We start from the raw sequence: 27637 nt of genomic DNA on the forward strand, positions 1-27637 counted from the left end.
TGTGTGTGTGTGTGTGTGTGTGTGTGTGTGTGTGCATGTGTGTGTGTCTATGTGTGTTTGTGTGTGTGTGTGTGTGTGTACATGGTAATATGTTGTATGTAGTGTTTATTTGGAAGAAGTTCAGTTGTGTTTCAGCTGTTGCTTGTAGAGAGACAATACTGTGACAAGGACACACCATTCCTCCAAGTGAAGAGGAAGTGGAATTTTCCATCAGGAAGTCTTTATAAACATTTACACACACACACACACACACACACACACACACACACACACACACACACACACTTGGTTAACGAGGTCCAGGCAGGAATTGCTATGTTTTGTCCGTTCCACTTCTTTCGTCCAGCCAAGGGCTTGGGGCAGCTGGAAGTAATCACACACATCTCAATCTGGTGTGTGTTAGTGTCTCTGCAGCCTCTTTGTACCCTTGATGAAGTGCGCACTCTGTACTCTGAAGTGAATCCCTTCATATTCGCTCGTCACACAGACCCACGGCTTTGATGTTTCGTGCTGAGTCTAGCGATGTGGCCTTCAGGGATTCACATGAGCACATTTGGCTTCAGGAGAGCACTGAGATACACAGCTGCACATTAAAGTTCATATAAAAAGGAGTAAAGGGACTTTTACTTATCAAATGTACTTTACAGCACACTGAAATTCTCCACATATTGCAGTGATGTTAGGAAGCTGCGGTCAGACATGATACAGCACCCCTGGAGGACAGAGGGTTTAAGGGCCTTGCTCAGGGGCCCAACAATGGCAGCCTGCTGATACTGGGGCTTGAACCTCTAGTCTTCTGATCAGTAACTCAGAGCCTGAACCATTGAGCTACCTCCTCCTCACAATCCCTTCCAAAAACTATTGTAACAGACAGAGCAAATCTTTCATGTGTTTTCTGCTGTTGTCTGGTTTTAAAATCAAAACATGAAGAACTGATCAGACTTTAAGCTTTCACTTCCTGATTCTGTACATCTCCAGATGCAGCCATTATAACACAAATATACACAACAGAACATTTGTGTTATTAATGTAAAACTGCCTGTTCCAATACTTTTGCTCACCTGAAAAATCACCTGTAACTAAAGCTGTTGTGGTGTTCGCTGATCACACATCATAAACTCAACACCAACAACCCATTTAACCTTTCTGTTAAAATACTTTCAGAGGAGGCTGTAGATCAAACACAATGACTGATATAATATTACAGATATAACGCACACACACACACACACACACACACACACAGCCACACAAGCTGAAGGCAAACTAGAGATATATGAAGAACTCCAGAGAACTGAGACACTACAAACAACTTCTATTTGTGGTGGAAAACTAAACGGCTTCATTGCTGAGCAAACAAACAAACACACACACACACACACACACACACACACACACACTCTGTAGTACACACAATTCTGTACACAACTGTGTAGTACACACTATAGGTTACTACTATTCATTCAAATGCAACACTATACACACCACACACACTATGCAAACTCACGATAACACCATACACACTCACTTTACACACTATACACACTTACTATACACACCATACACACTTACTATACACACACTATAAACACTTACACCATTACTATACACACTATACATACTACCTTTACACACACTATAAACACTCACTATTTTACTTACTATACCCACTATTCACACTAAGCACACTCACTATACACACTATACACACACTCACTATACACACTCTAATAGTATATTAATACACTATACTTCACTTATACTGCGATCACACAGTGCAGTATATAATCATTTCTATATCCTGTATAAATACTGTATGGTGACAGTGTGTGGCTCTGAGTACTAATACTGTACACTACAGATCATTAATACAGTGTAATACTGATATAGATTACAGAGCAGAGTCCAAAACTTTACCTATTACAGAGCAAAAATTGATTGAGGATCAAAAGTGTCATCATACTATTTTACATTAAAAGTTGCCATGGTGCCACTCATTTAAAATTTCACAATTTTGATGAGTAAATAAATAAATAAATCAGAATCTGCTCTCTGTAATCTGTGTAATTAATGCAGTTTTATCTTCAGGAATCCCTGCCTAATCAAACCTACAGAACAATATAAACATAAGCAAACTTATTTATAGTAACAGAGTTTAATGCCTAATACTGCTATTCAACCTATAAGCAATGAAGCCATGTTTATCTCAGTGACGTATGTGAGTGTGTGTTTAATTCACATTTCAGTTTACATTTATTGCATATTGCACTGTTTCTACAGTACGATATTAATTCTAAATCCGTACACAAATATAGAGTCCATAATCTGTCCATATGCCACATAAATAATATGATTGAATTTAAATGCTCTATCAAGTATTAATTCTACAAATATTACTTGGTACGTCCCAGTCTGGGGTCGGGTGCGCACAAGAGAAAGCATTATGTTAGTAGTTCCATATGTCACCACTTACACTGTACTAATAGTGTAATTAACAGAGTATTATTACTGCACAATTATATTACGCTCCTATTGTGTACACAACTGCTAATAGAGAGTACTGTCGATATACACCAAAATATGCATAATTTTTAGCATTATAGATGTTGATAACTAATAATAACATTGCACTTATAGATTATTGCAGTTATATTCCAGAATTAGTATTAATACTACATCCATACTGCAGCTACAGAAAATTTCTCCTGTAAACATCATCCAGCTAAAAGAATAATATATGCATATACAGAACATATACAGTAATATTATATTCATAAATATTGCTTTGGTTAGTAAAGAATTGATTTTATTAGACTCTGTACAATACTGCTTATGCTGTACAGGCTTAAACAACAACCAGATATTTAATTTAAACTCTGCCTATGTTGACCAGTTCGATACCTCGAGTATTAATACTGCACTCATGTTTGTTAAAGATGTAGAACTTTTAAGTAATTTTCCACCTGTGAAGTTAGCGGCCAGGTCTGTACATGTGTGTGTGTGTGTGTGTGTGTGTGTGTGTGTGTGTTCATGCTAATCAGTGCTAATGCCTTCCAAATGTGATCCACAGCTCGAGTGTTCCTCTGCCAACAGAAACACATCGCTCCAGCTCACATTTATTACCATCTGCAGTAATGTTTAGGTTAAGGTTTGTGTTTTAATATCGTCACAAGGGAAAACTTATTGGTGAAAGCTTTAAAGAGTTAGCATGCATGTCTGTCACTAGCATGGTTCTTTCCATTCTTATATTTGTGATAAACATCAGTTTCATTCGCAATTAAACCTGAAAAGTAAAAAAACAGTGATTCTGTACTTTGGCGTTGAGAAGTTTAATTCAATTCAATTCAGTTTTATTGTAGATTACTTTTAACAGTGGACATGGTTCCAAATCAGCCTTACACAGATAGATAGATAGATAGATAGATAGATAGATAGATAGATAGATAGATAGATAGACAGATAGACAGATAGATAGATAGATAGATAGATAGATAGATAGATAGATAGATAGATAGATAGATAGATAGATAGATACAACTTTATTGTCATTGCATTGTACAGGTACACAGCAACGAAATGCAGTTTGGCATCAACCAGAAGTGCAAAAAGTAGCAGTCGTGCAAAAGTGCAGATAAATATCTAGCATATTTACAGTGCAGATAACTATCTGGCATATTTACAGCAGTGGTATATATATGAAGTATATACAGTGAATAAATATAAAGGCTATTTCAGTGCAGAGATGTGTGGACATTCAGAAGTACAGTGATAAATATAAAGGTGTACAGTAATTAAGAAAAATGTGCAGAAATGAAAGGTTACAAGATCACAGGATTATGGCATTAAGGAGTAGCAAGCTGAATAAACAGTCTACTATATATAAAATATTTATATATATATATATATATATATATATATATATATATATATATATATATATATATACACACATACATTATATACACAGATGAATGTGAAATGTTGGGCAGAATGTACAATAATGATAAATATACATACAGATATAAAAAGTGCAGATGTACTGAGGAGTGAAAAAGATATAATATGTAGTATGTACATGTATTGTACAGAGGTTATATACAGTCTTTTGTTTATGTTTGTTTTGTAGTGATTTAGCGGTGTAGTGTTGAGTTCAGTAGTGTGATGGTGGATGGAAAAAAGCTGTCCCTGAACCTGCTGGTTCTGGTGCGTAAGTTCCTGTATCTCCTTCTTGATGGAAGGAGGTTAAACAGTTTGTGACTGGGATGTGAAGAGTCCTTGATAATGTTGTGAGCTCTGCGCAGACATCTGCTGTGGTGAAGGTGTTCAATGGCAGGAAGTTGAGTGCCAGTGATGCGTTCGGCGGTTTTGACCACCCTTTGCAGTGCTTTACGTTCACACACAGTGGAGCCTCCGTACCATACAGTGATGGAGTTGGTCAGGATGCTCTCAATGATGCAGCGGTAGAAGCTCGTTAAAATCCCCGGGGACAGATGAGATTTCTTGAGAGTTGTTGTGCTTTTTTTACCAGAGCTGACGTGTTCTGCTGCCAGGACAGATCCTCAGAGATGTGAACTCCCAGGAACTTAAAGCTGGAGACTCGCTCTACCTCGGTTCCATTGATGTTGACTGGTAGATGTCTCCCGCTGTTGGATTTCCGGAAGTCCACAATGAGCTCTTTGGTCTTTGTGGCGTTGAGAGTCAGGTTGTTGGTGGCACACCATGCTGCCAGATTACGGATCTCTTCCTGTAGGCCGATTCGTCGTTGTTGTCGATCTGGCCGACCACGGTGGTGTCATCTGCATAGTTGATGAAGATGTTGGAGTTATACAGAGGAGCACAATCGTGGGTGAACAGGGAGTAGAGCAGTGGGCTCAGAACACAGCCCTGCGGTATGCCAGTGTTCAGAATTAGGGTTGAGGATACCTGGTTTCCCAACCTGACAGATTGAGGTCTGTTGGTGAGAAAGTCCAGAATCCATCTGCAAGTGGAGGTGCAGATACCCAGTTCACTGAGCTTAGTGATCAGTACAGTGGGGAGGACTGTATTGAGCAGAGCTAAAGTCAATGAACAGCATTCTGATGTATGTGTTGCTTTTATCCAGGTGGGTGAGAGCAGAATGAAGAGCTGTGGAAACTGCATCCTCTGTTGACCTGTTCGGGCGATAGGCAAACTGGTATGGGTCCAGTGTAGGTGGTAGGCCCGCAGTGAGGTGATTCAGGACCAGTTTCTCAAAGCACTTCATAGCAATGGGGGTGAGTGCAACCGGGCGAAAGTCATTCAGGCATTTAGCAGCTGAGTGCTTAGGCACTGGTACGATAGTAGTGGTCTTCAGGCATGTTGGTACCGTGGCTTGGGCCAGTGACAGGTTGAAAATGTCAGTAAAAACCTGTGCCAGTTGTCCAGCGCATGCTCTGAGAACACGTCCCGGTATGCCGTCTGGGCCATAAAGATAAAGAGGTTATACAGTATACATTCATATGTTATTGCCTAAAGGTTTATAAGTTTATCCCTAAGAGTGAGCTAGTGATGGTTTTGGTGAAACTCCCCAAGATGGAATGAGGAAGAAACCCTAAAGAGGAAGCAGACTCAGAAGGAAACCTATCATCATCTGGGTAGAAGTCACAGATTGCTCAAAACTAGCAGCAATATATTATATGTCATCTTAGCAAACATTTAGCATTCACAGTAAGGTTTCCTAACTTATAGTGTACAGTGTACTAAATAAAGCAAATGAATACAACACATGAATATGGTAAAATCATGTATGGTTTGGGACACAACCACACAACCACACAATCAGCAAGTTTTGTTTGAGTTAGCCTACCCTCACACACTCGAAATAACGAAATAGCACACATTATGTGTAATGTTCTGTTATTACCGTCCCGGTGGTACAACATACACAGCACCATGGTACAGCACCACACTAATGCTAGCAAGCTACCTATTCAGCTTAGCTATTGTTGATGTTAGCTCTATTAGCTTTGTGAAAGTGTGTATTTAGGTATATAAGATAGCTAGCTAGCACACTTAATCATACAGTTTAAACACTTTTATTGTAGCTTTTGTTAGCAAGGTATAAATAATGTTAGTTTGCTGTAATGGCCATGAGGATACACAGTTGTGTGTGTTATATTGTATAAGGTGTAGAGGTAAGGGAGAGGAACATGGAGAACATAGAGTAGAACAGAGATGGAGAAGAGATGCTGTAATGATGGATCACTGCACCGAGCCTAGCAGAGTCTTCAAATTATTTAGCAGATGTTGTGGATGTGACGTACATTAATAATCATGTGAGAGAGAGAGAGAGAGAGAGAGAGAGAGAGAGAGAGTGAAATCAATGTCATTACTGAATGATGTATTTATAGCTGCTCTCCAAAGCACACAAATATAAAGGGGGAAGGGAAAGAGAACACACACACACACACACACACACACACAACTGGCAGCCATTCGCATACACACTCATCCCTTTGTTCCAGATTTAAGATATTTTATGAATACACAGTGCATTCAGAACGTATTCAGAACCTTCACTATATTAAATGTTATGTTACACTCTGATACTACGTTCACATTGATTTGGAAACATTTCTAGAATTGTGTTTCACTTTGTCATTGTGGTGTACTAAGTGTAGATTCAAGAGAAAAAATTGATTGTAGTATCTGACTGCAACATAACACTGAAAATACTGAAGGGGATCAAAATATTTCCTGAATAAACTGTAATGTTAATAAACTCAGCATGTAGTTTGAATCCCTGAGATTAATTTGAATATGAATTAAACAATAAAAACAAGTCGAATGGAAGAATTATTAAATAAAATGCACCTGCAGTTCAGGCTTCTGAGGTCAGCAACTCCAATCCTGATCAAACACATTTGAACAAGCTAATCAACATCTTCAGGATTACTGGAAATATACAGACAGGTTGGAGAATGGAGGTCGAAGTTAAACTCTGCAGGTTTGAAGAACCCTGTAAAAGATTGTGCTCCACTATTGCCAAAATCACATCATTACTGAATTCTGTTCATTTTTATTTTATGCTCCTATTATATGTTCATTTCTCACAAAATTCCCCTAGCACTGGCTCTGCAGCCTGAATCTCAAATTTTACATGAGAGCAGAATGAAGACTGAGCCTCGAACCCTTCCCAATGCATGACACTAAAATTGAAACCCTGAGCATTACATTACAACTAACAAATGTGTTCGAGATCAGGCTCGGTCCAGAAAGCAAAGATGAGATCTTGAAGTCTCTGTAAACCTTTGTGTTATCAAAAGTTATTGTGTGCCATAACACAGAGATGGCTGATATAATTAAACCAGCTGAATTTATATAATCTGGTAGTTTCAGAAATGCTGGTCCATAGAGATAATCACCGAACTACTAGAAAAAATTACAACTTACTATTATTGAACCACTTAATGTAGACTTACTCAATATAGAATAATCAAAATATATAACTGGTATATAATGTTTATTCCACATGTACAGAAATACTCCAGACAGACAGCTAGTCAGACAGATATATAGAAGAGACCAGTCTTATGAAACCTCTGACTTGTAAATATGTACAACAAGACCTTTTATATTCTCAAAAAATGGCATCTGTTCTAACATGACTTTCTGATCAGGTCGTTTCTGAAAATGTTGAGTACGCCAAGAATGTGGTCTGGGCCTTTTTTTTTTTTTTTCTTTGGAGACCCTTTAAAGGCTTTTATGAGGTTCTTTAATTTGGCCTGTTGCATGGAAAGAGAAATAGGTACACAACATGGAGGTTGCACAAGAACCACATGGTAGGCGTAGAAGTTTGTTCATGTACAACAAGCGCTAGGGGCATGAGGTAATCCAAGGGCAGTGTGTTGTGTGTTAAAGTGTGGATGGGTGAAATTGTTTATACTCACCTAACAAGTCTAAATCTGTCTAAAGTCTAAAAGCCCTCTATCAGGGGTGTGATGATACTGTATGTTTGTAAATAGTTTTTTTGTGCTACACCATGATACTAGAGATGAACTATTTCGTCATGCAATACACAAGTTCATGGATTAATGAATGACATATGAATGGGTCCTGATGTGTTTTATTTTTGCAGGAAGCAAAGACTGTAGCCTTGTGAATGGACTCAGAGCAGTCCAGATGGAAACAGAACAAACCAGGCATGAGACGGAAGAAAATCTGATACACACACAGCTTAATGCTACCCACCAGGCACCTGTCAAGCTGCAGAATGGTTACCAGTCACCTGACCCCAGCCCTCAACAACTTAATGGGGATAGCAGTTGGAGCAATTTCAAGACAATGAAACGACACCGGGATGACTGTTCCAGCCCAGTCACCGTGTATGATCAGGGCCTATATCAAGGAAATGGTGAGAAATGTTCACTGAATGACCAGTCATTAGCTCTTCACCAGCCCAAAAAGCTCTGTGTTAATTCTGAGACAAGTAGTCCATTAGAAAAGAAAGAGACAGATATAGAAAGGTGTTTAGACACAATCTCTGAGGTGAGCAAGTCTGTACAAGACACAGGAAACTGCAATTATGCCAATGCAGACATCTTCTCATTACCAAGGAACAAGCAGATGCCAATGACCAATGGCGCTACAGTAACTCCACCGTCAATGGAACGTCCTTCTGGTGATCTCTTAGAGAAAACTCAGTCTCAGTATTACTCAAACAACATGTCCACAACTAAAGATACCAACAATCTACATGAGCAGGCCATCTCTTCACCGTCACTTACCTCAGGTTTTTCTGTTTCAGCTCAGATGCCTGCCTCTGAGCCAACTGCCCAGGCACCATCAGAAGTGCATGGTGACAATGGATATGACCCAGAGTTTATGGTGAATGGGTACTCTGGAAACTTTGGAACAGAGCAGCAGCAGCAGCCTCTGCCATACCCTCCCGCTGACCTCCCGGCTTTGGAAAATCAACCACAAAACAATTTAGGAAAAGGGCCAGGAATTGCCTCAGTGAGCATGAGTGACAGTTCACAGGTTCAAAATGGCAGAGAGTGTTTTGCCAGCAGCCCAGTGGGTTTAAGCATATTATCAAAGTTGAAGCAAGATTTCAGTCAGGTGTCTTACACGATGTCAGCACAGGCTGAATCTGCTGGTACATTTGGGTCATTTGAGAACACAGCCACTAATCAGGAGACCAGCACTGTTACAGGCCAGCAGCACTTGCAATATGCAACGCAACAGCACCAGTCAGATGTTTCCTGCTCAGCTGATAGCAGCCCCCAGGGCAATGGAATCACAGCATCTTCTCCTGTTGAAATTCAGGCAGCTTCAAAAACTCAGCGTAATGAGCTGGAACACAAACAGCTAGACCAGGGCAGTAATGTGGTTTCTGACACTCAGATTAGTTGGATCAATTTAAACTCTACTCCAAATCCACAGCACCATGCGAAACAGGCACACATGTGGAAGGATTTCCCTTCAAATGAGAACAAAGCCAGACAAAGCCCTGGTGATCTGCTGAATCCTGACAACTCAAATAGCTTTCAAATGCAGCCAAGCTTATCCCAACAACAAGAGGGTAACATGCAAAATGGCTACAAGTTTCCTACACAACCTCACCCTAACGGTGGCACAGAATTTCAGCCTCAAACACCTACAATTCCATCTGATATGCACACCAAGCCCAACATGCAGCTCATCAATGTCCAGCCCCAACATCATGTGAATGAACAGTTTTTCCCTCCAGTACAACAAAATAAATTATGCAAAAACGATGAAAACGTAGGGCTGGTACTACCTCCTGACTTTGTGCATCGGCACCCTTCACAGCCCCACCAGCAATATGAAGACCACCAGCAGCAAGCTGGAACCATCATGCATCATGATGCCCAGCACCCCCCAAAAAAAGCACCACGGTTACAGAACCCCTCTCAGGCACAGACAAATAGTCAACTCCCAGACAGACACCCAATGGAAGGATACACACAAGCAGAAATATCGTCTTATACATACAGGCAATCTAAACCACCAGGTAAAGTGCAGGATGGATCTAATCTGTTTGCTCAACCAATCCTCACTTTTCGTAAACACCCTAACTCGCAGCCTACACCTAATGAAATGGCGTCTATGTTTGGCTTTGTTGGTGCAGCAGAGATGCAAAAACAGCCCCAGAGACAGGATACCCCATCCAGTGCCCAACATTCCCAGCAGCTTGTCAAACATATGCTGGTCAGAAATGTGGACTTTCAGCACTCACAAAATGCACATCATCATCAGCTACAGGATAGCACCCACAGTAGACAGATGCCGGTCCAGATGTCCCCCAAAGCTGAATCACAGGACTCCTGTTTCCAGTTTCAGAGAGGACCTCTACCAACCACAGGGTCACAAGGGGATTTCCAGACACATACAGAACTTAAAATGCATCTCCTACAAAAGCAGGAAAGGCCAAGCCACCCTCAGAGCCCCAACACGATCAGACCTAATCTACAGCTTGTTAAACATGAGAATGACCCAAGATTTGATGCCCAAATGCCACCACCTCAAATGCAGCATCAGGATAGAGACCTGACTGGAAGCATGCTAGGGACAGTAAAACAGGAAAGAACATCTTCAACTTGCTCAAATACCCAACCTAAGAGCATCCTGGCCTCCATGGAGCAGCAATTACAACAGTACCAGCCTTGTCCCGTGTTTGAGAGGAGGTCTCTATCCATCAAGTCCCCCAATAAGGTAAAAGTGGAGATGGCTGGGAGTGTGGCAGTAATTTCAACAAATATTGAAGGAAGTACTGAGGAACCGTATAAACCCCCTGCTTCTACTCCCAAGAAAGAGCCAGGGTTACAGTGTTTTCTGGATTCACCTATGAAATTGCTGGATACTCCCATCAAAAACCTTCTGGATGGACCCATTAAAACTCAATACGAGATTTCTCCATGTCATTGTGTTGGTAAGGCTCAGTATTTTTTCCCTTCTTTAAAGCAGCAAAAAAATGGAATTTTTATTACCTAATTTAATTCTATAATAATAAATACATCATATGGTATATGTTACATTCAATATCAATAAACCTTGTATTGCATTTCTTTGTAATTCTGTTCTCCACAGAACAAATAAGTGAAAAGGATGAAGGCCCATATTACACTCATCTGGGAGCAGCACCAAATATCAAGGGGATCCGGGAAACCATGGAAAAGAGGTGAGACATCATCTTCAAATTCTTCACCAATACGCATAATATCTAGCTGCTTTTTGAAAATGTATAAACTTGTAAACTTATCATATTTTTAAGGTCTGGCCTGACTGGTGGTGCTATTAGAATTGAGAAAGTGGTGTTTACAGGCAAGGAGGGCAGAAGCACACAGGGATGTCCCATTGCAAAATGGGTAGGTTTCTCTGTGTGTGTGTGTGTGTGTGTGTGTGTGTGTAGGCTATATTAGCTGTACATCATCCTGGTAAAACTAGCACAAGGCATTAAACTATTTAATGTACATATGTGACATATATATGTGTAGGTAATACGCCGAGCCAATGTGGATGAGAAGCTCCTTGTGCTTGTACGAGAGCGAGCCAATCACACTTGTGAAACATCATGCCTTGTGGTAGCCATCATGATATGGGAGGGAATACAAGCGAGCCTGGCTGATCGTCTCTACACAGAACTAAGTGATACACTGACGAAGCACGGTGCCCTGACTAATCGCAGATGTTCGCTCAATGAAGAGTAAGAACAGTTTCACTTTTTTTCCCCTTAAAACTTTGGACTAGCCGTTAGTGTGATCCTCCTGCTAGAAATCTTTTTTAAATGAACTTCATTCTCTCAGTTCAGGACTTCTGTAGGTGGAATTTAATCAGGTAAATCTGGAAGTTGTACAGTATGGTAGCTCTCTACGAGTAGCATTACTTTACTTATGATGTAACATGATAAATCTACAGGTACTTTATTATAGGAGAATTTTTCCATTTTGTGTCTCATGATCAAGTAGTTTGTAGATCTCATAGTTCATCTATAGGTTCTGTAGTCATATCAGATGATTAAACACTATAGTATTGATAGCTATTATCTCTCTCTCTATATATATATATTGTGGCGACTTGCCGCCGTGTCGGGCTGAACACAGACACGGAAGGGGAAAGCTTAACTTGGGGTTAAGAGTGTCTTTATTTGGGACCAGAAGTGAAAGTAAAAGGGGATAGTGTTCTGGTGCTCAGGAAAGGAAGTGAGGAGTGGTTGGAGTGAGAGAAGTAGCAGAGCGTTCTCGTTGCGCTCCGATGCCTCAGGTGCCACTGGCTCTGCCGCCATCACCATTAGCTCATAGGGGTCAGGGTCTTTCTGCTGCGTGGCCGAGGCGTCATCCCTCACTGACTTTGCGTTGCGCGGGCCTAGCTCTTGGCACCTGAGGTGAAGGCCCGCCATCACAATATATTATTATATATTATATAAAATATAAATATATATATATATATATATATATATATATATATATATATATATATATATATAAAATTAAATATATATATATATATATATATATATATATATATATATATATATATATATATATATATATATATAAATAAAAATTCTGTTCATTTGCTCAAATTGCTTCTGTGTTTCAATTATTACTTCATGCAGCATCTTATTGTACTCTCCATCATCCCTATCAGGAGGACTTGTGCATGTCAGGGTCGAGACCCTGATGCCTGTGGGGCTTCCTTCTCCTTCGGTTGCTCCTGGAGTATGTACTACAATGGCTGCAAGTTTGCTAGGAGTAAAATCCCAAGGAAATTCAAATTGCTTGCTGATGATCCCAAAGAGGTATGCTTTTTTTCTATCAGTTAGAGCCAGATAGTAACAGGCTAATATTTGTACAAAAGGTTTGTGGGAATAACAGAAGTTACTTGATTTTTTTCACAGGAAGAGAAGCTGGAGAGGAATCTTCAGGCCCTTTCTACTTTGATTGCTCCATTCTATAAGAAAATGGCACCTGAGGCTTATAGCAACCAGGTACAGATCTCAGTTGATGATTCAATAGTGCTAAGGGTCCAAATTTACTTTTTTTAGACATCTAAAACCACTTTCCACAAGTAACTATTCATGATAACATCAAAAGTAATGTTGTGGTATAAACAATAGGGGCAGTGAAGGGACTCCTAATATTCTACTGAATTTAAGTTTAAATATGTTTAGGGTGCTAAAAAAAACCCCACACACACTAGCCACAAGCCTCATTTTCTGATAGAAATAATTTAAAGTTGGGACTTTAATATACTAGTTGAGAATCACACTCAAGTATATGTCATATGTGGGTAATGAACTACTGATAACATGGCTGATCTGGAGATAAAGTGTGATAGGATTGGACATAATAGAATGGTACTACGATGACAAAAATGCTAAATCATTTCCTAAATAAAACCTAAAAGTAATGATTAGAAGGTCATGTCCTGTGACCATCTTTGTTTATTTACTTATTTCAATTTTCCCCAGGTGGAACATGAACACAGAGCTCCAGACTGCCGCTTGGGCCTAAACGAAGGTCGTCCATTTTCTGGAGTCACGGCATGTCTGGACTTCTGTGCCCATGCCCACAGAGATCTCCACAACATGGCAGGAGGTAGTACTGTGGTAAGTTGAGATGATTTTGGGACACATTTATTCTACATTGATCATGAGTTAATATTGAATAATATTGCTGTCTTCTAATGTTCATTATTCTGCATTTAAAGATTTTAGCATGGCATCATTTTTGGTACATGAATATCACTTTCTTGCCTTGGTAGGTCTGTACACTAACACGAGAGGACAATCGTGAAATTGGAAAGATCCCTGATGATGAACAACTGCATGTGCTGCCATTGTACAAGGCTTCATCCACTGATGAGTTTGGTAGTGTTGAGGCCCAGCTGGAAAAAACAAGGACTGGCGCCATCCAGGTGCTTAGCACGTTCCGGCGGCAGGTCCGTATGCTAGCAGAACCAGCCAAATCATGCCGGCAGAGAAAACTAGAAGGCAAGAAAGGTGGACTTAACAAACCGTCTCACCTCAACACACCCAACAGCAAGGCAGATAGCACCCAGCAAGCAAAGCAACAGAAACAAAGCTCTTGTGACAGTCTGAGTCTCAAAGCACCTTCAACAGGTAAAATAAACTATCTATTTATTTGTATTATTGTGTACATCTTTATATTGATAGTTTTAGAGGATACACAGTAAATTTGAACACGTCTATACATTGGAAATTAATGTATGTACAACCCCATGTCCAAAAATGTAGGGATTTTATAAAATGTAAACAAAAAAGAATGCAATGATTTTCAAATCTTATAAACCAATATTTAACAATATAAAATAAAACATTGGGTTGTGATGATTGGGTATGAATAGCGTATCTTAAAGAGGCAAATTCTCTCAGAAATAAAGATGGGCAGAGCTTCACCAATCTGTGAAAGACTGTGTGTCTACAAACTGTGGAACAAGTCCAGAATAATAGTCCTCTCATGCAAAGAAAAAGGCACGTGTGAACATGATCCAGAAATAATGCCATCCTCTCTGGGCCAAAGATTATTTAAAATGTACTCAGACAAAGTGAAAAACTGTTCTGTGTTCAGACAAATCACATTTTTTTATTTCTTTTTTTAAACCCATCTACACCACGTCCTCCAGACTAAAAAGGAGAGGGACCATTTGGCTTGTTATCAGTGCTTAGTTCAAAAAGCCACATATCCGATGGTATGGTGGTGCATTAGTGCCTGTGGAATGAGCAGCTTGTACATTTGGAAAGGCTCCATCAATGCTGAACACTATATACAGGTTTTAGAGCAACAAATGCTTCCATCCAGAAAACTTATTTTTCAGGGAAGCCCTTGCACATTTTAACAAGACAATGCTAACTGCATCCCGCATCTATTACAACAGCATGACTTCGTACTAGAAGAGTCTGGGTGCTGAACTGGCCTCTTTGCAGTCTAGACCTCTCACCATTTGAAAACATTTGGCACATCATGAAACAAAAAACAGAATCCTATATCAGACCCTTCCCTCTCCCAAAACTTCTGCAACTGTTCTCCTCAGTTCAACCTGATGCTACACAGTGGAGAACATGGCCCTGTCCCAACCTTTTTGAGATGTGTTGCAGACCTTAAACTCAAAATTAAACATGTTTTTTAAATAAAAATGTATATATTCTCAGTTTAAACATTTAATAGGTTTTCTATGTTATATTCTGAATAAAATATGAGGTTTATGAATCTTTGCATTCTGTTTGCATTTGTATTTTATTTTATTTATGTGTCCAAACTTTTTTCAATCAGGGTTGTACAATAGAACAGAGCATAATGTTTTATGAGATGCTTTGTGTTTACTACAGGTGCACACCTGAGTCACATAACTGCAGCCCTCCTGCCTGGTCAGAACCCTCTAGCTGCCCAAAACCAGCCTCAACAACAGTCACAGCCCAATACTCCTCTGCCATTCTCCACTCCAACATCCTGTGCTAACTACCCAAGATACCCCAACACATCAGGATCCTTCCCTTGCACTTCTAACCCCCCTAACATGTTTTCTCAGTCTCCCAGCTCAGCCAGCCCTTATCATTCCCCTTTACCAGTTCCCAGTTCCTACATGAATGGGTCAAATCTACCAAGCCCTTACGCTGGGGCACTAACCGCCAACAATCTCTATTCAGGTTACCATTGTAACGGGGGTATTCCCATTGACAACTACCACCCTTACTATTCCAATCCAAAGCACCTGGACATGTACAGGCAACAAAGACCATCAATGTACCCTGACCAACAATTCAACCCTCAGCAGCACTATGGCATAAATTATCCACCACGATATGGCGAGCCGGCCCTATCCGTCAATGGATATGGCAACTGTAACATAAGACCAAACATGCACCCTATGGGGCACTATCCAGTGTACAGCCCAAATGAGGGACCTAATTCACAATTTCTGGATGCTCTCTCCAGACCACCTTTGTCTCAGCCAAGCTTGGAATATGCAGCTGCAAATAAATGCAATCAGTTTGGCAGATATCCTAATTCCTACCTGGGCCAGAATCATAATTTTTTCTCGCAAAATATGGACCCCTTAAGTATGCAAAAGCCAGATATGAGCCTCCATGGGGCAAATGTTTTCCCTCAGGTGCTTCCTTCTGTAGGCAGGGAAGGCATGAACCCCAGCCATCCTCCAGGTATGGGTCTGCCAAATGGAAACATCCCACCCTCTATGTTGAAACAAGAGCCAGGAACTGCAACGCCTGCACCTCAAGAGGAGGACGACGTGTGGTCAGACAATGAGCACAACTTTCTGGATCCAGAAATTGGTGGTGTAGCTGTGGCACCCAGCCACGGCTCGATTCTCATCGAGTGTGCAAAGCGCGAGTTGCATGCAACCACTCCACTTAAGAAGCCTGATCGCACCCACCCTACTCGAATCTCACTGGTTTTCTATCAGCACAAGAACCTGAATGAGGCGAAGCATGGGCTAGCGTTATGGGAGGCAAAGATGGCAGAAAAAGCACGTGAAAAGGAGGAGGATGCCGAGAAGCATGGCACAGATGGGACACCCAGCAAGAGTGGTGGCAAGAGGGTCAAGAAAGAACATCCAGAACCGTCTGAGTTTTCAGAGCGATCATGTAAACGTTTTGTCCAGATGCTCGCTGAAAAGTCACAGTCCTGCACCACCAACACTTATGTCAGCTCAGCTCCCTATGCCTTCACTAAGGTCACTGGGCCTTACAGCCACTTCCTGTAAGGATCTTCTTAAGTTTACATCACTTTCAGACAGGGGAACAGAAAAGTGTCTGGATTTTTGCAATGGTGCTACAATATTGCTTTTCAGACCTCAGTGCCACTGGCTGTATTAACCCAGAGACATGTAGAAGCTTCTGTGAGGCAAGCTGAAGACAAATCCACACTATGGAAAAAAAATGCTAAATGTACAACAGATCAACAAGAGGGGAAATAGGTTCAGCTTTACTGGTTGACCCTCAAAAAAGTATTTATTTGGTGCATTTATTGTTACTCGCACTGTTCTTCTTCTTTGGTGCTTTAAATCATGGATGTCCATTACTGGAAATATCTTTAATTTGACAGTTTTTGGAGCCTAAAGGTAAAACCCTGGTGTAAAACACTGATTTAGTGACTAATAATGTTCACGGTGCTAAGTGAAGAGAATTACGAATTTACACTTGGTTTAAAAATAATGATTAGCCTGTTACCTCTGATGTACTAAGCAATTACTTTCATGATTTGGTAGCAATTACAGGAACTTTTTTTTGGTGTTTCTAAAGCACTTTTTTCTTATGAGGGTTTGATCGGTTCTCCCTCAAGGGTTAGTTTTCAGGATTGAATTCAAATTTTAAAAATCATGCAAGATGATTGAATATTATTTTATTTTCTACATTTTAGAAAAGAGCATAGTCATTTGGTGCTTTTACGGTTTCACGTGTGTTTTATATTTACTATATATTGAGCCATTTTCAACATGAATTTTTTTAACGACTTAGCACAGGCAAAAAATCCTGCTATTCAAAAGTTTGCTACGAGTTTCAGAAACATATGCATCGGGTTTTTTTTTTTTTTTTTTTTACAATTTCACAAAGTCCTTATAGAACAGGGTTTGCGCCACCTTCTGGTCATTTTCCAGTTTCTAAGGCAGCTGGTTTGCTGTAAAGGGGATCCTTTAATAACTGTAATCTAGATGTATCATAAAATAGGTGAGATTTGTACAGTAATTTAAATCCTCTCTTTTTTTCTAAAATGATTTTAGATTTTAGTACTGTAAAAGAGAGTAGAATTTCTTGTGGGTTATTCATAAAATGGTGCTACTTATAGACCTGCTATGAACATTTAATGTGAGAATCTCTATGGGTGGTGAGAAGGTTTTTGAATGATGTACAGAACCTATTTGTCATATACCTCAAAACATTTTGGCAATAGGATTGCTATACCAGGATGTCTTCATTTTCTTTTTTTCCCACTTTTTTCATTTTTCTGTATTCAAAACTACGAATTTCACGAATGTTTAGGTCAGCGCAAACACTTGTCTCAGTTACTTTCATCACACTTGATCTACTAGAAAGTGTTACTTGAACTTCAAGCTTCAAATTTCTATAAAAAACAGAAGAAAATCAGGGATATTTCAGCTCATTTCACACCTCACCTGTTTCATCTCTGCCTGTTCAGGGATTAATATTTGCATCCTGAATCCCGTGTATATAATTCAAACACACACACAAAAAAAGATTTGCATATTTTATATCTTAGTGGATTTTTAGAAGTACAATATTATGCACTGAGTTGACTAAAGGGAAGTTATGGCTTTTGTTTCTTTTTTGTTTTTTTTCTGACATAAGAAAAAAAAAATTCAGACACACATGCTCGGTGAACACGTGACAGTAAAAAGCTTATCAACCCCCCCACCCTTAAAAAAAAAAAAAAAAAAAAAAACAAAAGAAGAAAAAAAAAAGTTAAAAGTGACCGTGGCAAGAATTATTTTCTGAAAGCACTTCAATAATTGTTGTTTTTTTCAACACCACCGTCACCTCTGTCTCATTTGGGATCCAATTATTGGGATTAATTTATGATGCTAGAATTTATTTTCTGTGTTTATCTCTGTAAAGCTGCTTTGGAAAACGTCCACCATTTACAAATAAAACACTTGAATTGAATGATAAATCTAAATGTTGAATTTGGTAATGGTCAGGGTTTGATGAGCTGCATGATTACTGTACTAGCTCCTGTTTCTCAACTAGCATCTCTAAAATACAGGGATTTTATTTACTTTGTAGCATTTCAGTTTGATCCACTGAAATGCTCAATGATGCTCAGTGTACAGTGAGCTCCAGAAGTCCATTGGGAATTATTACAAAGAGGAAGTTCCTGAAAAGGAAATTAATACTTAATAATGAAGATTCTGCAGGTCTGTGTGTGATAAAGCATTTTTTACAAGACTAAGAATATATATCATTTCAATTTATACATTTATCCCTAATGACTGAGGTGAGAGTGGTGAGGAAAAACAACTCCTGAGAACCTTGAGAGGAACCAGACTCAAAAAGGGAACCCATCTTCATCCTTAATGCCTTTATAAATCATTCCTGTCTCACTGTGCACATCACTGATACAGCACTGATTCTGAAACCAGGATCTTCTTCCCGAACATGTTCATCTGATTGTCCTTGAGTCTGATCAGAACAAACTCTGACGTAACATGGACGATCAGGTTTTAGATGAACACGAGGCATCCATTCAGCTCAGATAGAGGATGACCCCAAAACTAATACATTCTGAAACTAATATCTTTATTTGAAATATTCAACCTTTCACTCACTTAATTCTCAGTATAATAAAGAATATTTTGGCCATACGGTGTGTTTTTATTGATATTTTTATTCCCTTTTTTATCTGAGATACTGATGAGAAAGTAATAAAACCCAGACCCTCATTTCATCATCTATATCTGATGGTATAAGAAATGAAATGACAGCTGAAAGGGTTAGACATCATCAGGTGTAGAGGGACAGATCAGGTGTAGAGGTGGTATCCATGGTAACTATTCAGAACATTGAACACACTATTCACTGCACAGAACCATCAATCCATTGTTTTGTGTGAGGAAACAGAAGAACCCTTTCAGAAACCTGGAGCACCTGATCCCTCTGTAGACAGTTAAATAGTTTTGTAAATAAATAGAGTTTTTTTGTACAGAATCGAGCCTGATTAGCGGGCTAATAGGAGATAAAAAAGAAAAAACAATGCTCATTGAGTGATTAATTAGCGGGTGAAAGCACAGCCATACTTGAAGTCATACTTGTTTTGTGTGGAGTCAACTTTACTTGAAGGACTTTCAGATGTTCTGGTTTGCAGCGTGAATGCTACGCTAGCATGTGTTGGTCTGGTTTTTTTTTTCCATGTAGACACTAAATGGGTTCGTTTCTGTCTCTGTCCTCTTTCTTTGTTTCCTCCAAGTTTGGTATGCTTCAAAAAATTACGGATGGATATGAAATTGTAAGTATTGTAATGTACTGAAGTACTGAATGCAGTTTATTTGAAAGCTGTTTATGATATCATTCCTGATATTACAGAGATGTGGGTGTTTTTAATAAAATTTATATTTATTTCATGCATTTCAAACATTGTACTGTCCTTTTTAAAAAAACTAATTCCTATTGTAATCAACTGCTGTTTCACTTTCTTCCTGTAATCCACTACATATGCAAAAATATATATTTATATTATACACACACACACACACACACACACACACACAGTAATCTCCCGGTTTCTCGCAGAATTGCATTTGCCACATAACGGATAATTTTGGCTGATTTCCCGGTGTTTATTTGGAGTTTTATGTTTTATGTTGAAATAATAAAATTTATTAATAAAAATATAATTATTAATTATAAAATGAGGTAAAATGTTAATACAGAACAGTACCGTAAAAATAAAATAGCATTTTTGGGGCGGAGTCTGTTCATCACGGTTTATCGCGTGCTGTTTTGGAATGCAACACTGCGATAAACGGAGGATTACTGTATTTAAGGATTACTGTATTTATTTATATAAGAAACTAAATACAAGCACATTTATTACCTCTTTATGAAGCAAAAGTACAAAATTTGCCCAAAAATGACAGCTGCTTTATTTCACTTTTGAAAAATAAATATTCTTTTTACATCATGTGTCTTTAAAAACCCCACTGTTCCGTCTGTACATCACTCTTACTGTGCATTATGTGTGTGAAAGATTCCACTTGCTGGTGTCATTAAACAACTTTTTTATTATAATTATTTACCAATTTTTTCAATGTGCTTTATACATTTAGGTGATAATCACACTAAATCACTCATGAAATGACATTTTCACTGAGTAAAAACCCCCTGGTGTAAGTGTCAGTGTCAGGAGTGAGATTTGGGATGGAGCCCACAGCCCTCTGGATCACTGGGAGAGGAAGTGCCATTTATCCACTGTGTGAGGAATTACAGTTAAGAGTTACGATTTTATTCAAGTGTGTGTGTGTGTGTGTGTGTGTGTGTGTGTGTGTGTGTGTGTGTGTGTGTGCGTGTAAACCAACAAATAAATAAATAAATACCTTCTGCAGGAAGTGGTAAAGCCTCTCCGTACTCTGGAGCCTGTAATCACAATATAATCTCTCACACTGCTATTCAAATATCAAATACACATCACATTATATATCAATAAAGCACAGTGTTTGATGGTGTGTGAGAGACATGTGCATGTTCCTTTTGTTTCTATAAAACACTCAGAACTTCATTTTCAATGAAAAATCCTCCTTTAGCATGAACAACATCTTTCACTTTGTTTCTCCAAACCTTCAGCTGAAATACTTTGCTGTGTTCTTCACTAGTTGGAGATGTTCTTGTTCATTCCAGAGCAGTTCAGTAGGATTGAGGTGCGTTGACTGGGCAGGTCGTTCCATGACGGATATCACTCAGATGAAACATTTTAAATTGGATGTTTTGCTCATTATAACTATAGAAAATTAGGATATTTATGTGTAAAAGTTTCAACCTGCTGCTCATGCAACAGAAAACACTCAGAGGAACACGATATCTACTCACTTCCAACTGAGATTTCAGGATTCAAAAAGGTGTCATGTTCTGACATGCACATGCAAATGTTACACACACCCATACCCTTACAACCACCGAGCTACTGTCTATCGCCTGTGCTCAGTCTCTCACACACAAACACACACTTCAAATCACTCATTTACAAAATGCTCACAAAGTATGTGCACTCTTGATACGAAACTTATGAAGCCTTAGATACCAGCCCTGGTTTCTGAACATGTCTTTCACAATAACTAACTAAATACAACCCAGAAAGCAGTGTGTACACATTATTATAACGTCTAACCTCTTATTCAGCACCATTCCCACCCACTCAATTACATTTACACCATTTGGAAGACGTCCTCATCCATGGCGACTTACAACTGAGCAGCTGCAGCTGAAGGGCCTTGCTCAAGGGCCCAGCAGTAGCAGCTTGGTGGGGCTGGGATTTAAACTCACGACGCTCTAATTCAGAGTTCAATGCCTCAATCACTGAGCACCCACCGCTCTTACAAAAGTAAATAAATATACTTGTATAATCTTCACACAATTGAAACAGTTTGAGATTGAAGTAGGAAACTCCTCTTTATGAATGTGATGAATACTCACCGCTCTCACGACAGCAGCAGCGTCGCTGTCACTGCACTGAAACGGGCTCTCACACACCGATGAGTTCTGACTGAATCAACACACAACCAACAATTACACAACAATATACAATCGCTTCAGCTCCTACTGAATCACCGCAGTGTAGCGCTGAGACGTACCACACGATCTCTCCACACCTCGTCTGCTTCTGCACCAGAGCTTTCCAACAGCTGTGCATGGACTTAATCACCTCTATAGAAAAGTCCTATAACACACACACACAGAGAGAGAGAGAGAGAGAGAGAGAGAGAGAGAGAGAGAGAGAGAGAGGAAGAGGAAGAGGAAGAGGGAGAGCTGGTGAGGGAACTAATAAGAACAGAGGCCATGTCCACACTAAGACAATAAATAAATGAATACCTGGTCGGCAGGTGGAATATACCATCAGCGTACCTTATCCTTAAACTGTGCGTTGAAGGCAAACTGGTTCTCTGGTTTCCCGTCAGGTATTTTATAATTTCGAAACCATTCCACTGTTGCCTCCAGATGGCCGGGTCTGTTCACACGTACGTCCTCTATACCTGTGAATAAAGCAGTGGATTAAATCCTCACACCTGCCCTCAGAGTCATTATTACTGCACTGAAGGGTGACCGACTGTGGAGTTTATTAGCATCAGGATCGTCAGTGTTGATGGCGATGACTTTCCAATCGGTTTCTCCTTCGTCAATCAGAGCCAGAATCCCCAGCACCTTTACCTGGATCACCTGACCAGAGGAGCACACCTGCAACACACACAATACACACCTTTTCATTCATCCTGAGGTGCACTAGTGATGAGTCGTTCATGATCAATTCCTTCATTTTCTACTGGATGCGCATGAGCAAAGCATCACAAGATCTCCGTAGAGGAAACACAATTAGGTAGTTCTTCTCTGCACTCTTCTAGTCTGAGTCCTTTGATCTTTTACCATGTGACTCCCATAAACGCTATGCAGGTGTATATACATATATTAGTTATTGGAACTATAGTTAAAGTTGGTGTATGTAGACATGTTGGGATCTGCTTATTAAAAATATAACTTTAGATTTTATTTCTGATCAAAGTTTTATGGAATGACCTAAATGATTTGATGAACGAGATTCAAAGAACCGAGTGACTGAAATGATCCGATCATTCAATCACTAAACTGCACGTTTGAAGGAGGTTTCCACGTTTGTTTAACAACATTTCACAAAAAACGGATAAATCTGTTATATCAATTGCTATTTTTGATTTTTTTTTTGATTTTTGATATGTGTAAAAAGCCTGGCTTTGTTTAGACACAGGCTGCCCCCTCAACTATCTGAAATCTGAGACGTTTCCTGTGAAAAAGCATCCAATGCTAACACGTCAATGCTAGCTGTCTGTCAGAGCAATGCTCACCTTGGTCCCGATGTCACACACGTCTAATGGGTCATTGTCTCCACAGCAGTTGGTGTCTTTATCTGTGTGATTGGGATCCTCCCAAGTCTGCTCCAAACCAAAAATAAAATAACATCACATCATTATGGGCTTTATAGGAATAAACTGTGCTGCTGTTCTGCGGTGATGGTAAATAGAAACACACCTGTGGCAGAGCTCCGTAGTTCCAGATGTAGCCTTTATGTGGGAAAATGTTAGCCACATATCGCAGTTTGCCTTTCTTCACGTCCTGTTTTATGGGGTTCAGCACTTCCTTCGTGGCGATCTGCAACCACCGAGAGTTTAAACCGCAACCTCATGAAATATCTACACTAAAGAATCATTACTGCAGTGCATCAGTGTCATGTGATTTCAGACCAGGATGAGCTTTACGTTACAGGAATTTCATTTACACAGCCAACATTCAGCACGGTTATGGATTTGACGGGAATGTGGAAACACACCTCCATCTTGGCATTGGACCAGCGAGGAACCTCTACGACCATGTTGAAGATGATCTGGAGTACGGTTAACAAAATGATTAAACGGTTTAAGAATCAGAGGTATTTCTGTAATTAGAATCTAATAGTTTTACATGAAAACAGAGTACAGTGGTTAATGTGGCTAATTAATGAGTGAAGCGTAAAGCCACCAGTTTATCATCATAAACAGTTTCAGGAGCAATAAAGAAAATAATCACCTCACTGTCAGAACATTTCTGTTTCTTTGTTGGCACATTGTCCTTCTGGAATATAAACAAAATAATCCATTAGATTTCAAGATGTACAGGCAAAATCCATACATCACCACGTGTTCCATCACATCAGGAAACACCCATTACTGCAAACATGCCAAACTAGATTCATTTCCTATAAATAATCAAGTTGGAGATGCACAAATTGTGTTGGACATCTTTAAAAACACCAACAAGAAATTTCCCCTTTATTTGAACTAGGAGACCCGAACATATTCCAGCATGACAATGCTCCTGTGCACAAAGCAGCTACATGATGATCAGCTTTACATGGGTTAGATGATGTGGAAGATCTCCTGCTATAGAGCTCCAACCCTATTGAACACTTTGGGATGAATGTGAACACTGACTCAGACCTCCTCACCTCCATCACTATCTGACTTTACTAACACACATGTAGCTAGATTAATCTCCACAACATCTCCACCAAGTATAGTGGAACATATTCCCAGAAAAGTGGAGCTCATTATAACAGCAAATGGGAACTAGATGTGAAATGGGATGTTCAGAAAGCACACATCAATCTTATGGTTGAGCGTTCACAAACTTTAACCATGTAGTTCCTGCTATCACTTTCGTTTTCCTCGAAAAAGTGTTAGAACAGCAACAGTTTTCTTTCTGCTGCTGTATACTGAAGATATTTAAGTTTAAGATGAAAAGGGATATGAAATGACAGAACAGTGCAAGCGGAGAGTTTTGTGGTCAGTGAGTGACTCATATCTTTAGTGTATAAAAGAAACAATACAATTGGCTTTGCTGTTCCAATACTTTTGGAGGGCAATGTGCATCCTGCTGAGTCTTCCACCAGCCCTTCTTTTCCTTAATAACACCAGACTGTTAATGAGAAATCTCTGTTCCAGAAATGTTGAAAACTAAAAGTTACAGCTGTTACAGTTACAAAGTTACAGTTACTGACACTGGAGACTCCTCCTGTAAATACTGAATGTGTTAGAGCCACAGGTGCTATTATAGAAAAGAAATCAACACATTCTACCACACTATTAAAATGAACAGCTCTGAGATTACAGACATCAGACATACGTCAAGTAACTTCATATTTTTTATGACCAGATGTACAAGTATATTTTACTCAGTGATGGGCAGCAAATCCTTCTCTACTAGTCTGAACACTATCAGAAGCTCTGACCTACATTTACAACATAAACTCTAATATTTATTCCTTTAAATTGTATTAATTTATTTAATCAGTTTCTTCTCTTCATGTGGTAGTGTTTCTCTCGGCTGCACTGCTTCCAGTACGTGTATGTGGATGGTAGATTTTTTGTCCAATCAGATTTCAGCCTCTATGTGCTGCCATGTGAATCTAATCTCCCCAGGGCCTTCAGAATCAGTACTGCTGGACTTTTACCATAGAGAATATTACCAACAGCTCTGTTTCTTTAACCAATCAGATTTCAGATTCTCCTCACAGAGCAGATCACTGGCCCAGAATAGCGTCAGCATTTCTCCGTCTTCTGATTGGTTGGTCAGAGGGAAACTGTTACAGCCGAGTTCGACTGGTAAAGCACGTGTGAAGCTCTGCACACGTTCATACGTCAGAGTTAGACTTTTTTATGACTACAAAGATAGAGAAACTGATTTGGTCTCAGACACTTAAAAATCCATTGTGAAGAAAAGCGAGACATGGTGAGGGGGTCACCAACCCTGAAGCTCGCTAGCGTGTCTCAGCCCGGGTTTCATCTCCACTTCCAGACCAGTGAATACGAGCGGTACCACTGGATTACAGCCTCTGGGGGGCGCTGCACATTATGAGTAGGTTGTGTTTTATTTAGATTTTAATGTTTTTGTCATGTTATTAGATAAATATTGATTGTGAACTGCTCCAGATGTTGTAGGTGCACAGTTGTGGTTGTAGTGTAGAGGTTTGGAGTGTAACTGGGTTTAGTAAAATAACCTCCAGATGTGAAACGTCTCTCTCTGTAAAGCATGTGTTGTTATATAGTGTGTTTGTATTGTATTGATGGTTTATATAATTGTGATGTGATAGTGGTGTATTAAGAGGTGGATTTGGTCCTCACTGAAGGTCCAGGTATCAAATACACGACCCACCACTGGTTTTACTGCATCACTGTTGATCACAGAACCCACCTGTGGATCAGGGGCGTAGAGGGGGATGTCATGGAACGGAGAAATGTATTTGCCATGTGAGGTTTCTGAAAAGAACATGAATAAAAATCAGTGACTCTCAGGTTTCCTTCAACAACTGATTTATCATTAAAGTGAACTCTTTATTATAATAAATATTAAACCCAAACACCTCTAAACGACATTAAAGAGCAGCAGCAGCACTTGATTTAGACTGTAGATATTTTTATATTAATTAATTATTGATTATTTAGCAGTAATATAGCTACTATATCAAATCTTTGTTTATTTGTAAATAAACACTTTTACATTCACAGCCGTGCGCGTGCTCCACGCCGTAACGCACACTACACTACTGCGCATGCGCGAGTGGACCCTGAAGAAGAGGCGAAGGCGTCTATAGTTTTGAGAAATGTGAAGAAACAGGTGAAAATGCGTTTATCTGGAGTGTGTGTAGCTCCAAACACACAGCGCGAGTGTAAACCCCCCGGAATAAATGCGTTAACACACTTAGCTTTGTGTCAATGGACGCGGCTAAAGGCTAATCTGAGGTAACTTACTAAAATAAATGCGGTATTCAGGTGAGTTCGCGCGGCCGCGCTCCTCTCTCAGGTAATGCAACATGGTTCTGGAGAAACTCTCCCGGGGGTGTGGAGGCTGAGGGCGGAGGAAACGAGCCGAGCGGAAGAGCAGGCGCATCATTTTAGCTTCAGCTCCGGTCCGGTCAGCTCGGTTCCTCCTGCTTCCTGCGCACGCGCAGCTCCATCCGCGGGGCCACACTGCCACCTGGCGGCCAGTCACGTGTAGCTCCTTTATGTTTTCACGGAAGTTCTAAGGCGTGTTTCTTCCGTGTTTTCTCGATATCACGACTTAATGAGTTCTTTTCTCTTGATCTCGACTTCATTTTCTTGAGATCTCGACATAAACATTGTTTTCTTATGATCAGTACTTATTTTCCTTTGCGTATTCTGCATAAGAGCATGTTCTGGAGGCAGCATCACTGATGATCGCATTCGCTTTTAGTTTGATGAAGGACTGAATCCCTCCTGTTCCTGCCAGTGACCAGAGGAGCAGAACACACATCCTTTACTTAAGTAGAAGTACAGATCCTCATGTTCTAAAATACTCGGGTAAAAGTTCAAGTACTGATTAAACCTTTTTACTCAAGTGAAAGTAAAGAAGTCTCAGACATGTACT

At 39.7% G+C, this 27637-nt stretch overlaps 2 protein-coding genes across 6 annotated transcripts in view; one reads left to right on the forward strand and one right to left on the reverse strand.

The window, feature by feature from the left end:
- The window catches only part of tet2 (tet methylcytosine dioxygenase 2), a 30241-nt gene extending 10133 nt beyond the window's left edge, over positions 1–20108 (forward strand). Inside the window, exons 2-11 of one of the 2 annotated variants that reach the window (XM_046865376.1) lie at positions 8096–8371; positions 8765–10912; positions 11071–11161; positions 11255–11348; positions 11478–11686; positions 12631–12781; positions 12881–12970; positions 13454–13591; positions 13747–14104; positions 15332–20108. In XM_046865376.1, the coding sequence (XP_046721332.1) occupies positions 8140–8371; positions 8765–10912; positions 11071–11161; positions 11255–11348; positions 11478–11686; positions 12631–12781; positions 12881–12970; positions 13454–13591; positions 13747–14104; positions 15332–16725 (4905 nt within the window). In that variant the 5' untranslated portion in view covers positions 8096–8139 and the 3' untranslated portion in view covers positions 16726–20108. Of the gene's footprint in view, positions 1–8095; positions 10913–11070; positions 11162–11254; positions 11349–11477; positions 11687–12630; positions 12782–12880; positions 12971–13453; positions 13592–13746; positions 14105–15331 lie in introns of both variants that reach the window. The other variant, XM_046865370.1, reaches the window with a different exon arrangement.
- On the reverse strand, positions 12106–27263 carry ppa2 (inorganic pyrophosphatase 2). 4 transcript variants are annotated; one of them, XM_046865377.1, is made up of 12 exons: positions 27001–27222; positions 26405–26508; positions 24281–24325; positions 24045–24098; positions 23747–23866; positions 23563–23649; positions 22795–22921; positions 22592–22719; positions 22321–22406; positions 22163–22232; positions 21070–21109; positions 12106–12359 (listed from the first exon to the last, which is right to left on the reverse strand). In XM_046865377.1, the coding sequence occupies exons 1-12, from the start codon at positions 27140–27142 to the stop codon at positions 12346–12348; spliced, it is 1017 nt and encodes a 338-aa protein (XP_046721333.1). In that variant the 5' UTR covers positions 27143–27222; the 3' UTR covers positions 12106–12345. The 4 variants fall into 4 exon arrangements, with proteins under 4 accessions (XP_046721333.1, XP_046721344.1, XP_046721335.1 ...); XM_046865388.1 differs by lacking the exon at positions 12106–12359 and adding an exon at positions 20738–20944 and having other exon boundaries at positions 27001–27263; XM_046865379.1 differs by lacking the exon at positions 12106–12359 and adding an exon at positions 20738–20944 and having other exon boundaries at positions 24281–24322; positions 26444–26508; positions 27001–27220.
- Positions 27264–27637: the final 374 nt, after the last annotated feature.

This window comes from Silurus meridionalis, chromosome 2 (genome assembly GCF_014805685.1).
Source record: "Silurus meridionalis isolate SWU-2019-XX chromosome 2, ASM1480568v1, whole genome shotgun sequence".
Classification (NCBI taxonomy): domain Eukaryota; kingdom Metazoa; phylum Chordata; class Actinopteri; order Siluriformes; family Siluridae; genus Silurus; species Silurus meridionalis.

Coding starts and splice junctions, on each gene's coding strand:
- ppa2 (XM_046865388.1), bottom strand. CDS start 27,142: ATGATGCGCCTGCTCTTCCGCTCGGCTCGTTTCCTCCGCCCTCAGCCT. Junction 23,867..24,044: donor GGTCCAATGCCAAGATGGAG/GTGTGTTTCCAC, acceptor CGGTGGTTGCAG/ATCGCCACGAAGGAAGTGCT. Junction 22,407..22,591: donor ACGCACAGTTTAAGGATAAG/GTACGCTGATGG, acceptor TGTGTGTTATAG/GACTTTTCTATAGAGGTGAT.